Source organism: Alexandromys fortis, unplaced genomic scaffold (assembly GCF_014885135.2).
Source record: "Alexandromys fortis isolate MF-2015 unplaced genomic scaffold, M_Fortis_MF-2015_v1.1 scaffold_25, whole genome shotgun sequence".
Classification (NCBI taxonomy): domain Eukaryota; kingdom Metazoa; phylum Chordata; class Mammalia; order Rodentia; family Cricetidae; genus Alexandromys; species Alexandromys fortis.
In genome coordinates, this window is record NW_026067904.1 from 12,952,525 (window position 1) to 12,968,810 (window position 16,286).

At 35.4% G+C, this 16,286-nt stretch overlaps 1 protein-coding gene across 1 annotated transcript in view; it reads left to right on the forward strand.

The window, feature by feature from the left end:
* Ccdc178 (coiled-coil domain containing 178) overlaps positions 1–16,286 on the forward strand; it is a 374,856-nt gene that overhangs the window by 29,771 nt on the left and 328,799 nt on the right. The window contains exons 3-5 of the mRNA XM_050134843.1: positions 5,018–5,157; positions 8,262–8,284; positions 15,017–15,096. Of these exons, the coding sequence (XP_049990800.1) occupies positions 5,018–5,157; positions 8,262–8,284; positions 15,017–15,096 (243 nt within the window). The remainder of the gene's footprint in view (positions 1–5,017; positions 5,158–8,261; positions 8,285–15,016; positions 15,097–16,286) is intronic.

Sequence of the window (16,286 nt, forward strand, 5' to 3'; positions counted from 1 at the left end):
CTTCTGTTTCATTTGCCCCCAGTCAGTTCTTATCTTAGATGGACTATTCCTATCACTGAGGATCACACAACTACAGTCTATTGATGGCCAGGAAAATGTTAATCCTTAACTAATGATTCTGAGCAAGAAAACTGGAGTTAGGGTATGGGGATGGTGGGTATAATTATAGTCAGAGAAGAGAGGCTGAAGAATCACCATAAATTTAATCTAGTGTGGAACACATATCAAAAACATATCTCAATAAAGAAAAAAAACCAAATGAATGGAGTTTGGAACATGTTCATAATCAGTGAGAACATATCCTGAGTGTGCCTCCCTAAAATCTTGACTCTTTCTACACAGTCTGCATAAGATGGAGATGTTGCAGGAGAGAATTGGGCAAGGAGCTGCTTGTTCATCCCAGCCACCTAGAACCGAAATAATCACACAGGAACTGTATTAATTAGATCACTGCTTGACCCATTAGCTCTAGCTTCTTATCGGCTAACTCTTACATATTAATTTAACCCATCTCCATTAATCTGTGCATCACCATGAGGTTGTAGCTTACCAGCAAAGTTTTAGCATGTGTATCTCTGGTGGCGGCTCCTTGGCATCTCTCTGACTCTGGCTTCTTTCTTCCAGCATTCAATTCCATCTTCTCCACCTACTTATGTTCTTCCCTATCAACAGGTCAAGGCAGTTCCTTTATTCATTAACTAAGAAAAGTAACATAGAGACAGAAGGACCTCCCACACCAATGGATATACATCAGTTAATACCTGACTAAATTTATGAATTCATCTTTCTTAGGTGGAACAAAATCTTAACAGCCAAATTATTCACCATTGAGAGGGCTGACATCTGAATACTTTTTAGATTCTAACAAATGCCCAGGCAGAGAAAATAGATGCACATGAACCTGTATGATGTTCAGAAATCCTTGGATTGTGTCATAGTACTTTTATACACTAGAAAACACAAAGAAGATGTAAAAAAAGGTCTATCATGCATATAATAGATTAAATACAGCCATAAGAACCTAGTTCTGGGTCAACCTGTTCTACATATGATATCATGTGTTTTCCAAATTTTGGCAACAATTTAATGCCATACTATTTCATTTCCTTTACTTCATTACATTGAGATCTTTATCCCATTTCATCAGAAATATTAAGTAAATAGATTAGTCTCACAAAATGAGACTGAGCATGGCACAGTCAAGAAGTACTTGGAATGAGTTTTTCTGATCCTCGTTTGCCTGGCACTGAATGAAGCAAATCAAGTGTTTTGACTATAATAGCAACTGCCTGTTTGCTAACTGTCTGTCAAAACCTCCTCACTGCTACACAGGGCAGCATGTCTTTAGCAAGATGTTTGGATAGAAGATCAGTATGTCCTTTTCAATTGTTCCAGCTTGTTCTTGGTCCTTTGAGTATCATAGAGATAAACATATGCATCTGTGTATGAATTAAAAAGGAAACATGGATCATATCACACACAAAATAAACACAGAGTTTCTATGCTCAGAGTGTACTCAAAGTCAACTAAAACACATCAGAATAGCAGCACTGATAATCATGAAAGAACATCCAAATATTCAATAACAAGCAATATCTGAAATGCTTAAAATGTTCAGAAGAATATAACATAGGAGTGTTTTCCTTTCTATCACTATAATTTAAACATACTAAAACATCCTTATGGTGTAGCTTTATAGGTAAGGAAATGGAGATCAAACTCAGCTCTCTCATCTACCAGCTCTCTGGATTGAATTTGCTTATCTTCTCTAAGCCTGAATCATCTATGTGGTATTAGAGGTTCTTCGCTTAGTCTCATGTGTGCAATATACTTTCTAGGCTCCAAAATGTTAGCCAGTGTGAAGAATTAAACAGCTAGTGAGTGTTAGCAATATAAACACACAATCAAATACACTGGGTAGAATGAATACTTCCATGTATAAATGAAAAGATGTGTCTTTTTTATAGAGGTTGCACTTATAGAAAGAGGTTATTATAAATAAATTTGTAAGTAATTCTAAGTCTCAGATAATTCAGGTACTGATCTAGGACCTGCCTTACTGCCACAACTTCTACATCTGCTGTCCAACCAAGGTTATTATAATTACAGCAATTTTCTGAAAATTATAATGGAGGTAAGTTAATTTGATTAATAAATAAATTTGAAAATTGTAAATCAACCCCAACAAAATGATAGACATCATCACCATCCAGGAATTCAACAACCTTTTTGTTTCTACTATGGATGGATTACTGCAATAGCTATATGATCTACCTGGTACATATATTTTTGTAGTCATGGTGATGATTAGTTTTGTTCTTCATATTATATACTTTGATAACAGAGTCAAGAATGAGAAACTTTTAGAAATGATGCAGTCTATATAGACTGGTAATAATCAGAATTCATACTGCTAAAATTGACAATCAAAATCTACTAAAAATATGATAAGTTAGCAGATAGAACATCACTCCAGGAAGGCAATCTACATGCCATCCAAATAATCTCTAAGGGTGAGAAGATATGATTGTTGGAAAATTTTAAAACCTTTGAATTAGATGTGCAGAATGGGAACCAGAAATGAATGGATTTGATGAAATCATCAGAAATATCCACAGGTCAAGAGATTCAGGTTTTACTAAAGACAGTGATAAAAAGATTTAAATCAATTGAGGAATTTGTCAGAACCAATAAGCAAGGAGAGGAGGTACAGGCAAAGGATTTAGCATTTCCATACTGTTCAGAGTCAGAGATGACTTATCAAAAGTTCTAGCTACTTATCCTGTAATTGCCTCTGAAAAACCAGCAAATACTCAATATCCAAATGGATATACAGAATGTAAATGAGAACCTATATGAGTAAAAGAAGTAAAAGATATTAAGCAAGCAGTAGCATCTTTTGGAATGCATTTACCATATGTTAGGGAGTGGTAAGGCCATGGGCTTCAAGAAGTAAAGTTACTCCACATGATTGGCTTCAGTTAAACTTAGATGTCCTAGAAGAAGGGCTGCCTATTGTAAAAAAAAAAAAAACCATACTGCTCTGGATTATAGAATAATCATAGAGGATGAATTAAAAGCTCCCTTGAAAATAGGAAACATATATTTTGGCAGGCTTCTATAAATAATTAAAGACCAAAGCTGAGAGTATGAATAAATAACATTATAATTGAAGGATTATTGGACCTGGGTATGGATGTGACTATTATTACTCCAGAGTCTTGGTATCCCAATTTGCTTCTTCAGGAGGCCAATGTTCAATTTCTAGGAATTGTGACCCTATCTCAAAAAAAACAAAACACAAGATGGATTGAATGTATAAGGCAAGAAAAACAGAGAAGAAGGCTAAGATCATATGTGGCTAATATAGCAGTGAATCTATGGAGTTTTAATCTGTTGCAGCAATGGATACCCAGATCAGCATTCTGTTTCCTAGGCAACCAGGTTAATGGCTTTTAGGCATATCCACATCTTCCTGTGCTTGCTGTCAATTTTCCTGGTCTGTATGCTACCTCAATCACATTAGCATCTCTATTCAGGCATCCCTTAATTTACAGAGAAGGAGCAGAGCAACACCATGACCTTTGATTAGGATAGCGACAGCCTGTCTGGAAGGTTATGTGACCACTTTAGGTACTAACTATAGCCTAAGAGCCTGGCTGTCACACCATGTAGAAATATGGGCCTATACAGAGCTCTCTATTCTGCTGGATTCAGTTCAAGTTTCCAGCATACAGAGAGCACTGTGGATTGCTACCCTTATTATGAGATTATCCCCAAATAAATAAACCTTTGTTATACTCCATCCTGAGCTATTGTGGAACTCTTTGGTACAACTACAGAAACCTACTCTTATTTATTTTTCCCACAGGAGCAACACATGCTAGATTATAACATGAAGGGACCTGCTTGTTGGGGTTTACACCCTGCCCAGTTCCCCACAGCTGACAAGCCCCAAAGAAAATCACACAGAGTCTTCATTAGGTTATAAACTGATTGGCCCATTAGCTCAGTTTTCTTATTAGCTCTTGTAGCTTATATTAACCCATTGTTCTTATCTATACTAGCCACATAGATTGGTTCCTTTCACAGCAGGGCAGGACACATGTTGCTTCTTCGGTGATCCAGGGCTGGACTGGGAGGAATGGGCTTCCTCCTTCCCAGAATTCTCCTGTTCTCATCGCCCCACCTCTACTTCCTGTCTGGTTGACCCACCTATACTTCCTGCCTGGCCAATCAGCATTTATATAAAACATGATTGACAAAATACAGACAATTCTCCCACACCACTAGATTCCAAGAGGAACATCTTCAGTGCATAGGGAGGGGCATTAGTTACATAGGAAGATGAGAGATCTCTGTGAAGGGGAAATTAAGTATGTACTTTAGGGGCATTTTTAAAAGTGATTTGGGATGGATTTTAAGAATGGATAAACTCTTTATTCTGTCATTTTAAATTTCTTACTTAAATGTTTAGTTGACAATGCTATGAACTGCATTCACTTCTTTTGTGTATGTATGTATATGTATGCATATACATGGGTATTCTTGAGTATGGAGGGACAAGGTTGATACTGGGTTTTACCTTTACTCATTCTCCACTAGGTCCATGAGACTGGGTCCCTCTCTGAAGCCAAAGCTCATAGATTCCAGCCCATCTAGCTAGGTAGCTTTCTTCTTCAGCTCCTCCAACTGTATTTCAGATGCTGGACTTCTAGACAGGTGTCACACTTACCCAGTATTTACATGAGTCCTGAGGACCCAAACTCAGGTCCTCATGCTGATGAGCCATCTCCCCATTTCATTTGAGCTTATCTGGTTCAATTTGTTATATTATCTACTTAACCTAAGAGGTTATGTTATTCGAATGTTTGAAGTTTGAAATTTTATTCAGTATTTTTGACATATCTGCTGAATTTGTAGAGTACCAAGCAGAATATTTTTGTACATTTGGAATGTCACAATGTGCCCTTCTGTACCTATTCCATGATTTCTCCCACTGTCTGTTACCATTTAGAGGTGAACACGGGCATCTACTTCAGCTATCCAACTCGACGACACAGCTGTGCTTTGGTAAACATTCCTACACCATGTGTCAACAAAATGATTGCCCACATTGAGGATGTAGAATCCAAAATACAGGAGCATTTGAAACAAGTAGGTGACCTACTTAAATCTGGGGGATTAATTATATACATATCAAGGAGTTATTGATTATTTTGAGAATTTATGCAAAACTCAGAATTATAACAGATTAATCTACTAGTCTAGACATGTTTTCATCGTCTCACACTAGAGGGTTCAATGACCTCATTAAATAGATTTTTCCTGTTTGTTTTTTAACATAAATAGTCATGATAAGTTGTCATTTCCATAAGCCAATATAACTAAAAGTCAAATATAATTCACATCTTGGGATAAAAAGTAAGTAAACCAATTAAATGGTAAGTAAATTTCTAGTTTGAAAAGACAATATGTTTTTTAAATAAGTTATTTTATTGCTAAATAAACATACTAGGTCTATTGACGAAGATATAATGTTTTTTTCTTGGTCACAATAATTTGAGCTACGACTGTGAATAATAATACTCATTATTATTTAATAATAGGTTTAATATTATTCTATGGCAGCACCTCTTTTGACTAAACATCTCTCCGAATCAGCATATGCCTTAATTCAATTAAAAATCACAGAGCAGATGGGTTTTATTTAAAGAAATAGAACAGAATATTTATGGATGGTATGTGCTAACCATTCTACATACATTCTAATTCTCAATTATCCATATTATTTAAAATGATAAAAACAGATCTGCAGATGCCTTGTACACTATTATTGTAGGTACTGTTCATTGGAATCCTAATGTCAATCACATCACATATTTTGCAGTTTTGTGTCTCTTTGATGCCTAGACTACTGTTGAATGCTCTTGTGCAGTGACACATGGTAATTTATACTTTAAAATAATTTAGCATCTTGTTCATCCAGAAGACTATTTGTTGCCACCAATGACAGAGTACATAACCTGAAAGCTTAAGACAATAAGTATTTTCCTTGGTTCATACTTTAAGACACATTTTGTAATGACAGCATAGACCAGGCAATAGGGTGACTGCTGTGGCTGGGTTTGCTTTCTTCAGAGAGCTCCCATGTCCTAAAGGCTCCATCATCTGTGGATATAAACAGTCTCTCATTGATGTTTTAAGCTCATGTCATGACAACCTTGGAAAGAACTATCTTCAAAATGGAGGTTAAGTTATGTTTCCTATGTATTTTATTTCTCCACAGAGTAGGGACCATGGCAAATGATAGAGAATATTTCCTGGATAGCTTTCCTTACAAGTAAATAATTGTCTTTATCTTCTACATTATTATCCTAGGCTGACTAAACCACAGTATTATTTAATTCAGCATGAACTCTACTGAGATTAACATTGTCTCTTTGTTTAATACAGTTCATCAAGCTGCTACCATGATTTTAAACATGCCATAAAAATATTTAGGAAGCATCTAAAATATTAAGTTAACTATCCAAAGACAACAACATTATTACTATTAAAATGAGAATAAAGTGATATAAAATTGTCAATATCCTTTTATTAATTATTTTCTTTGATTGATCTATTGAACTCTTATCTGAACCTTACAAGGAAAAGGCTGTTTTTATTCTCAAATGCCGATGAGAAAAAGTGGCCATTGAAACTGATATTCCCTAAAATCTCACAAGCAGTATAGAGTCAGCATCTAGGATAAGTTGTATCCGATGAGTGAATACATCCTCTCCACACTGTGTAGATGTTTGTCCCTGACAATCTGTCACCTAAGATAAAGCATGGATGTTGAAGTACTCCAAATTATGATTGGAAAAATTGACTTTTCTTCTATCATTTAAGATATTCTTAAACCCTGAAACTTCACATTTGCTGACTATCTAGTAACTCTTTGAAACTTAGAGTTCTCTCATTCTGTTTTTACATTTTACTTGAAGCCCATGGATCTTCAAAATTTGACATAGCTTTTGTTTCCTTTCTACCACTTGCATTTGCCTGAATCCTCTTTTAAAGTATTTATGACCTGCTACGTATGTTTCCACATATTTATCCTGCTGTCCTTCTAGAATGACAAAATACCAACTGAGGATCTCTTTGCTGACCCCCCAGTCTCGCACCTGCACTTGGAATGCTGAGCAGTACAGGAAAGCATTCTGGAATTTTGTAATGCTTTATAACAATCCATTTTACAATGATCCAAGTCAACCTCAATGGTATCTTTCAAGGTGCTGTGGTATTATTTTTATTGCCAAGGTAATCTGTGCTGGTCCCTACTCTCTATTCAAAGCTTCCTGACTGCCCCTTCTCCACCCATTCATTCCAGGGAAAGTTATAGCAAAATGCCTCCAAGTGTCGTTATTCCACCCAAAGACATCGTTGAATGTCACAAATATCAGCTCTTGTCCCCTAGAAGACTTTCTCCTACAGCTGTGACCACAGCCTTGATGGATTCCATCAAGTCAATTACATCTTCTCATTATCTGGTCTTCAAAATGTCCTAAATTTCTCAAGTCACTCCTGTCCACATTTGAAATGAAGACTTTTTTGCCTTGCTTTTTTGTTTGTTTGTTTTGAAAAAGAGTCTAATCATGTACCTCTGGCTGGTCTGGAAATTGTGTATCAGGCTGTCCTTGAAGTCACAGAGATCTGCCTGCCTCTATCTTCGCATTGTTGAGATTAAGGTTGTGTGCCATAGCATCCAGTCATCTTCTTGTAAAAAACATAACAATCCTATACACAAATATTTATTCTTTTCTCCTTCCATTTTAAAATAAGTATTCCATCATATCTTTAATCATTTACCACCCCTTTGTTATACACTTGTTTTTACAATCTGGATTTAATTTATATTTTCAGATGTTTTGTGTTTAGCATCCTTTGGTAGCATTTTAAGACTCAATGACTCGCTATATCTATTACTATGTGTCAATTGTTTTAGGGATTAGAATTTGAATGGCTAAGACTTAAATAGACATGGATTTTAAAAAGTGTGAAAAATCTTGTAATAATGAAAAGAACTGGGCTTGAGACACACACACACAAACACAAATCTCATGAAACAGTAGAGACTATAATATGACCTATTATATGAATTGAAAAACTGAATTTTATCAGTTAGTTAATATTTAAGTAGATTTTAAGTGAAATTCAACAATTGTTTTTTGAGGTGTTTAAATTATGATTTTTATTGAATTCTTTTCTTTTGACAGTTTGAAGCATCTTTTGAAGAATGGTAAGAAACCACAATTGCTCCTTTATTTTCCTCTAAAATTTTGAACTTTTGGTAATCACCAATTTTATTTCAGAAAGAAGGGAAAACTGAAAGCAGTATTTTCTATGTTAGATATTAAAACATGGGAAAGAAACTGGAGAAGTTGAAGGAGAGAGAGGAATGGATGGGTATTTGGAATAGAATTCTCATGTGGACGTGAACATGGTCAGCAATCTAGACTTCAGCAAAAATTGACATCAACCAAGGAAAAAACCATTAAAGAAGCAGCTCATCAAGCTAGATCATCAAGGCGGCCACATCACCTCTTTCCATTGTCCTGAGTTTGTGGTAGCCCTGAGGAGAGTGGAATCCCATCCTGGTGCTGTGAATTCCCAATGCCGGATGAAACGAGATTTTATTTCCAAAACTTCTCATCTGAAGGTTTTGGCCTGCCAGACTAATTCTTGTAACAGTGCTCAGGGAGCTGCTGGGCAGAATGTTCTTGTCACAGCTACCAGAGGCAACAAATAATAACTAGAGAAAGCCACACAGATCAAAATGCCTTAGAAGAATGCATCTGGGAAAAGACATGCATGTGAAAAAGAAAGCAATAACTTCCAAATGAACACAGGAAACACAGCAAATGCACTGTAAATCCATGCCACTGTTCCACACAGAATGTGAGGGTAGACAAATGGGGGAGGAAGAGTTGTTGATGGAAATTTTCTGAAAAGTCTTCTAAAATTTGGCTAGATACATAAACCTACACTTTATTAAACTCAGTGAAATTTAAATAGAATAAAATCAAAGAGATTGACACAAAAATATATTAGACAATTTATTTAAATCCTGGGGGGAGGGGAAGAAAATATTAATAATATAGAAAAATAAGTTATACAGTAGAAGAAATAAACCCTTTGTTCTGAGCAGTTAATGTATATGAAAATAGATTAAACATTCTAATCAAAAGTGAAAGGGGTTGAATGAATAAAAATGCTTTATTCTGTAAATTTCTAGATCCACATAAGCTACCATAGGTGACTCAGAAGAAAATAAAAAATATAGCTGACAGATAAATATTAAGGAGATAGTATTAGTAATCAAAATAGCTTTACCTAGAGCATAGCAATAAAATGATTCCTAATGCCATATTACTAAACACATAGATCAGTGCCTTGTTCAACTACAATCATCTAAGCCTCAGGATTAACACAGAGGCCCACAGTTGAGTAAGTTGCAGAAAGCCAGAGACTTTAGAACATTGTGGTAAGTGTAAGGTCTTCATTAAAACCCTGTCCTCAAGACTCAACGATCTATGGGGAAGAGGAGGCAGAAAGATTGTAAGACCCAGGACAAATGGATGACCCCAAGGAAACAGTGTCTTCCAGACACAACAGTGCTGATGCATATCTGAACTCACAGAGACTGTGGAAGCAAGGATACAACTTTCACAGGTTCAGTCCAGATGGGGTTACAACACTAAGGAGGGGGAAGTAGACATGGTGTCTACTCCCAACCAAGAAGCTACTTTCAATTGAAACCTGCTGGCAAAGTGAAAATCAGTTTTCTTAAGTGTGTCATTGGGCATACTAAGTACATTTCAGGACAGATTCTATGCCCTGGAGCAGTCAGACAACACATACTTAGCTTCATAATTGTTTATTTGTTTGTTTATTTTTAGGGGGCTTTGTTTTCTTTGGTATTTTTGTCTTATTGGTTCTTTTTAAATAGATTTTTATTGAGCTCTACATTTTTCTCTGTTCCCCTCCCTGTTTTTCCCCTTCCCTTCATTCCTCGCCCAAGGTCCCCATGCTCCCAATTTACTCAAGAGATTGTGTCTTTTTCTACTTCCCATGTAGATTACATCCATGTATGTCTTTCTTAGGGTCCTCATTGTTGTCTAGGTTTTTTTGGGATTGTGATTTGTGGGCTGGTTTTCTTTGCTTTATGTTTAAAAACCTCTTATGAGTGAGTACATGTGATAATTGTATTTCTGGGTCTGGGTTACCTCACTCAACATGATTTTTTCTAGATTCATTCATTTGCCTGCAAATTTCAAGATGTCGTTATTTTCTTCTGTTGTTCAGTACTTTATTATGTAAATGTACCACATTTTCCTTATCCATTCTTAAGTTGAGGGACTTTTAGGTTTTTTACAGGTTTTGGCTATTGCAAACAATGCTGATATAAACATATTTGAGTATGTGTCCTTGTGACACAATTGAGCATCCTTTGGATATATACCCAATAGTGGTATTACTGGGTCTTGAGGAAGGTTGTTTCCTAATTTTCTGAGAATCACCACACTGACATCCAAAGGGGCTGTACCAGCTTGCATTCCCACCAGCAATGCAGGAGTGTTTCCTTTTCCCTACAACCTCTCCAGCATAAGTTATCATCAGTGTTTTTGATCTTTGTCATTCTTACAGGTGTAAGATGGAATCTCAGAGTTGTTTTGATTTGCATTTCTCTGATGACTAAGGATGTTGAGCATTTCCTTAAGTGTCTTTCAGCCATTTTAGATTCCTCTGTTGAGAGCTCTCTGTTTAGGTCTGTACTTCATTTTTTAAATTGGATTATTTATTCTTTTGATGACCAATTTCTTGAGTTCTTTGTATATTTTGGAGATCAGACCTCTGTCTGATGTGGGGTTAGTGAAGATCTTTTTTTTCATTCTGTAGACTGTCATTTTAATCTATCACCATACCCAAACTAAAGTTCAAATGAATCAAAGACCACAACATAAATCCAGGCATCCTGACCATCATAGAGAGAAATGAATGCATTGTCACAGGAGACCACTTCCTAAATATAACCCCATTAGCACAGACACTGAGAAAAACAATTGATAAATGGGACCTTCTAAAACTGAAAAGCTTCTGTAAAGCAAAGGACACTGTCAACAAGACAAAACGACAGTCTTTGTTTTGATTTTCAATTTGTGTGTGAGAAAGAGAAAAAACATAAAAGTTCAGTGGGCAAGGATGTGGAGAGAAGATCTGCGAGGAGTTTGGAGAAGGGAACACATGATGATACATTGTATAAAAATGTTTAATTAGAATAAAAAAAACTTTTATTCAGGTAGAGTTGTCATGTTCTTTAACCCAAATACCAGGGAAGCAGAGGCTAGATGACAGTCAGTTAGTGCCAAGCTTAAGCTATATATTAAGACCTCCTTCAAAACAATAATCAAAACAAACAAATAAGCAAATAAGCCAAAAAAACCCCAAGCAAGCCAAGACACTATCATCATAACAAGAAGAACAAATTCTATTAAATATTGAAGTGAGACTTTCTATCATGCTTTCTCAAGTTTCTTTAAAAACAAAACAAAACAAAACAGAGAGCTGGAAACACTTCTCCACTTATTCTATGATGCCTCTTTTAGCATGGTGCCAAAAGCAAATAAAGACATTGGCAAAAAGTTGCAGTTCATATCTGAATTCTCTCGTTGAATCTGCAATGAAGTGCCATCGATGACTGAATCCAGCATCCTATTTATAGAGTTAAACATGATGACCAAGTTGAATTTTTCCTGAGAATAGTAATGATAATTTTATACACAAAAGTGGATCCATATAGTCTTCCACATAAATTAAATGGGGAGGAAAACCTGCTTGAACCCAAAGAGAAAATTATGTGAACGAAACAATGCTTCTCATAACAAAAACAGTTTAAATAAGCAGAATTCTAAAAGCAGTACCTAAACAATAGAAGACATTTCTGGAAAGCTTTGGTGCACACGAACTGATAGCAATGGAGAACTTCTGCCTAAATTCTTAGAGAAGTCAAGAACATCAGTTTTTTTTCTGTTCCACACTTCATTCTTTGTACACTGCTGGTGTCGATGACAGATGATACAGACAGTTAAAATCAGCTTGTCAGTTGTAAAATCCTGAACAATCCCTAGAGCCAGACAACATTCACTCTAAAATATATATCCCCAAAGCATTTGAAACAGATATTAAGTGAAAACTTAAATACAAAGGTTCAAAGCACCAGGCTTCATAAGAAATAAAAGGTGGGAAAATCTATCAGTGAATTAAAAGGGTGTGTTTTTTCTAATTTTTGTACCATAGAAAGAACTTCGGAGGCTGGGTGCAGGAGACAGTTTGGGGGCAAGGCGGAGGGCTAAGGAGAAACCTGGTGCCAGGGAAACTCCCAGAAATCCACAAGGAAAACCCCAGCTAAGACCATCTCTCGTAGTAGTTGAGAGGGTGCCTGAAATGTCTGTCTCCTATCATCAGATTGGTGACTACCCTAATTGTCATCACAGATCCTTTATCCAGTAACTGATAAAAACAGATGTAGAGATCCACAGCCAAGCACTGGGTCAAACTCTGGGAGTCTTCCTGAAAAAAGAAGGAGGGATCATAGGGGACCTGGGTCGTCAAGGTCATGATGGAGGAACCCATAGAGACAGGTGACCTGAGCTCGTGGGAACACATAGACTCTGGACCAACAGTTAGAGAGCCTGCATGGGACCATTCCAGGTCCGCTGCATATGTGCGACAGTTGTGTAACTTGGTCTGTTTGTAAGGCTCCTAGCGGTGAGATCAGGACCTGTCCCTGGCACTGAGCTGACTTTTGGAAACCTGTTCCCTATGCTAGATTACCTAGCCTAGTCTTTATACAGGCGGAAGAACTCAGCCCTACCTCAACATGAAGTGCCAAGCTATGTTCAAGCCCATGGGAGGACTGCCTCTTTCTGAATGGAGACAGAGTGGGTGGATGGGGAAGGAGTAATGGGAGGAGTCAGGGGGAGAGGAAGGACAGGAGACTGTGGCTAGTATGTAAAATAAAGGGAAAAATGTTGATTAAATATATATAATTACCAAACAAAAAATTAAAGTATTACTATTACTAGAATTTTTTTAAAAAAATGAAGTTCTTAATAATAATAATAATAATAATAATAATAATAATAATACAATATGGACAGATAGCATATGTGTTCATCTATTCATCTATACTTATATATATATATTACATACAGGTTTTATAAACACACACACATATATATTATATATATACACACATATATAATATATATATTAAAGGCAGGGTCCTTATATGGGTCTTATATGGAATAATCATTATAGCTACATCCATACAGACAGAAAGCAGATTGGTCATTAATAAAGACCAGTAGGAGGGAGAGATGAGACTGTCTAATAACATTGTCAATTTTTAAAATTTGATTTTAAAAGTACTATAGAAAAATTAATTAGTATTAGTATTAGAACAAAATCCAAAAGATAATATACAAGACTACATCTAGCCTTGTATGGTGGTGCAGGCCTCTAATCCTATCTTTCAGAGACAGAGGCAGGAAAATCACTGTGAGCTTGAGGCAAGTCAGATCTACATAAAGAGTTCCATGATAACCAGTCCTATATAGAGGGAACCAAAAACAAACAAACAAACAACAAAGCCCTCAAAACTATAGTTAATAGTGTATGATGACTTGTCACAATATTCAGGGAAGATTGCAAGCAAAAGAGGAAAGCATTATTTAATCCTTGATTTGGAGACAATTATTTTATTATTTTAAAAATAAAAAAAAAACAATTATGATTTTCAATAAAGAAACTGAAATAAAAGAGAAAGCAAGAATAAAGTAAGTAATGTATCTCATGAAAAAACAAGCTTTTAAAAATATCTTTAAAAATAATAACATGAAATAGTGAAAATATTAATGGTATTAAAATAATGGAAAATTTTATGCAACAAAGTGAGATATAAAATTTGATGGTGAATTTTATGAAATCTGAAATATTACTGCTATATGATATTGCATGTCGTCTCCAAGCTAATAACTGAACTTGAGCTATTTTTGAGCTTTAAAGGTATTTGGTATGCATAGAGATTTTGTTAATTATAATGAATCTTTAATAAAATTAAATTATTTAGATGAGCTTAAAAAATACCCTTCTTTCCATTGATGTTTGATTCATGTTAAAATTTTGATCAGTGAAAATACAAAATTTTTAAAAGGTGTGAAGACTCGGTTTAGGATCCTAGCATTAGACTAGGGAAATCAGAAATAAGGTATTAGCCAAACTATGCAGCCCCAGTAAGAAGAGTGCCTTAGAAAGAATAGCATTTTTCTGGAAACTTTTCTAAAATTTTGCTACCTTTATGTCTGAAATTGTTACCTTTACTCTTTGTGGTTTATATTGGCTTCTAAGAACTCACTAATCTGAAAAGAAAGTACGTATCATCTCATCCTATTGATCTTTGATCAAAATTCTCTTGGAACCAGAGAGCAGGCTCAAGCATTTACAGGGCACACTGCTCTTGTACAGGACTCTAGCTCAGTTCTCAGCGCCTACCTCAGACACATCACAACCACTGAACTCCACCACTAGGAGTTTTAATCTACTCTTCTGGTAGGCAAGCTGCCACACATGTGTAACGGATATACACATGCACGCACACACAAACATGCCACATGTAAATCAAACCACATCTTAAAAATTCTAAAAATACAAATTTCTAAATAAAAATAATGTTTTAATGTCCTCTCAAGAAAGCCTGAGGTATTTGTAATTGTTTTAAAACTTTTTGTTAATTTAAGTATAAACACTACTGGATAATAAAATGTCTTATATCATTCTACTATTTAGTGAGATTGTCATTTAAATGACATTTAACATTCCACAAAAATGTTTTAGAAAATTTTATTTAACTAACTTTTAATGTATGTGTTTTTTACAAACTGGTACTGTCTTCCTCGTTATGTATCTGTAGGACTTCTACCACTAAAGATGTTAAAGAAGATTCGGGTGCCACTGCCCCAGAGAAAGATGTCCGCCCAGAAAAAGCAAGGGGTAAGTTTGCTTTTCATACTTAAAAATATATAAATGTTTTTGGTCATTGACCTTTTATTTAATACAGTTCTAAAATCCATCATTATTATATTTTGAGTTTGTGGGATATCATATAAAGAAAAAAGCCTATATTAAATTTCATTCTAAGAATGAAATTAAATTAACATTCTAAGAAACATGCCTGCAGCTAGTATTTATTACTAATAAATTCAATACCCAACACTGGCCTTAGTATTTTGGAGTGTAGTGATACTTGTTGACAGCTCAAGGAACCAGTTAAAGTTGAGAAACATTGATAAAACTTCCAGCAGTGATCAAGGCAGTGTCTGTCTGTTTCTCCAGTGGGGCAGCTATGATCCTTCTGACCAGCTGGGATGTGTCCAATAAGACTGAGAAACTTAATTCCTAAGTTTCCTTTTAACTTACATAGAAATATAAATAGCTGTGGTACAGTGGCTTTCATATGATCAGAATTTACCACAATCTCATACAAAAGTTGAAATTTTAAATATTGGCTTAAAGTTATTATTAATATTATTTCAACATACATGAATATATACTTAAGATTATGTTAAGTTTCTCATCTTTGCCTGTCACAAAAATTTACAAATGTCTTTACTGGAGCAAAACTGACGAACTCAGGACATTTCATTAGAAGAACAAATGTTTTGGTTTTTTCAAACCATTGTTCGTTCTGAGGCTCTATTTTGACCAATTTTTAGTTATTTATTTCTGTATTAATGTCTGTAGAGAAGAAGAAAGCTTCAATGTTTATATGTCATGGATGTGGGGAAAAAAAAGATCAACTTATTAGTGGCCACAGTTACCGTAAAAGTTCCTAGCATAACATTGATCAGAAGCGTGCACATGTGAGTCTAAGACACACGGTGATGCCAGGAGGGTAGTGGCTGATGAAAGAGTGTGTGTTAAAAGGCGCAAGTCTCTGTTTACATATACTAATACAAATAGGTTTGTGTGAAACTGGATCAAAGGCACTGCAAATTATTTACTTATTTAATATTTATTTGCATGCTGTTAAAGAGAGTAAAAGGTAATTTTTAAAATCAGAACGAATAATTTTGGTAAAACACATGTAACTTCAGTAAGCTAAAGTGCTGCAGTTATCATCACTGACAGGTGTATCTTTGTGCTTTGTAGACTAAAGACTTAGGGACATTTTGATCATGGAG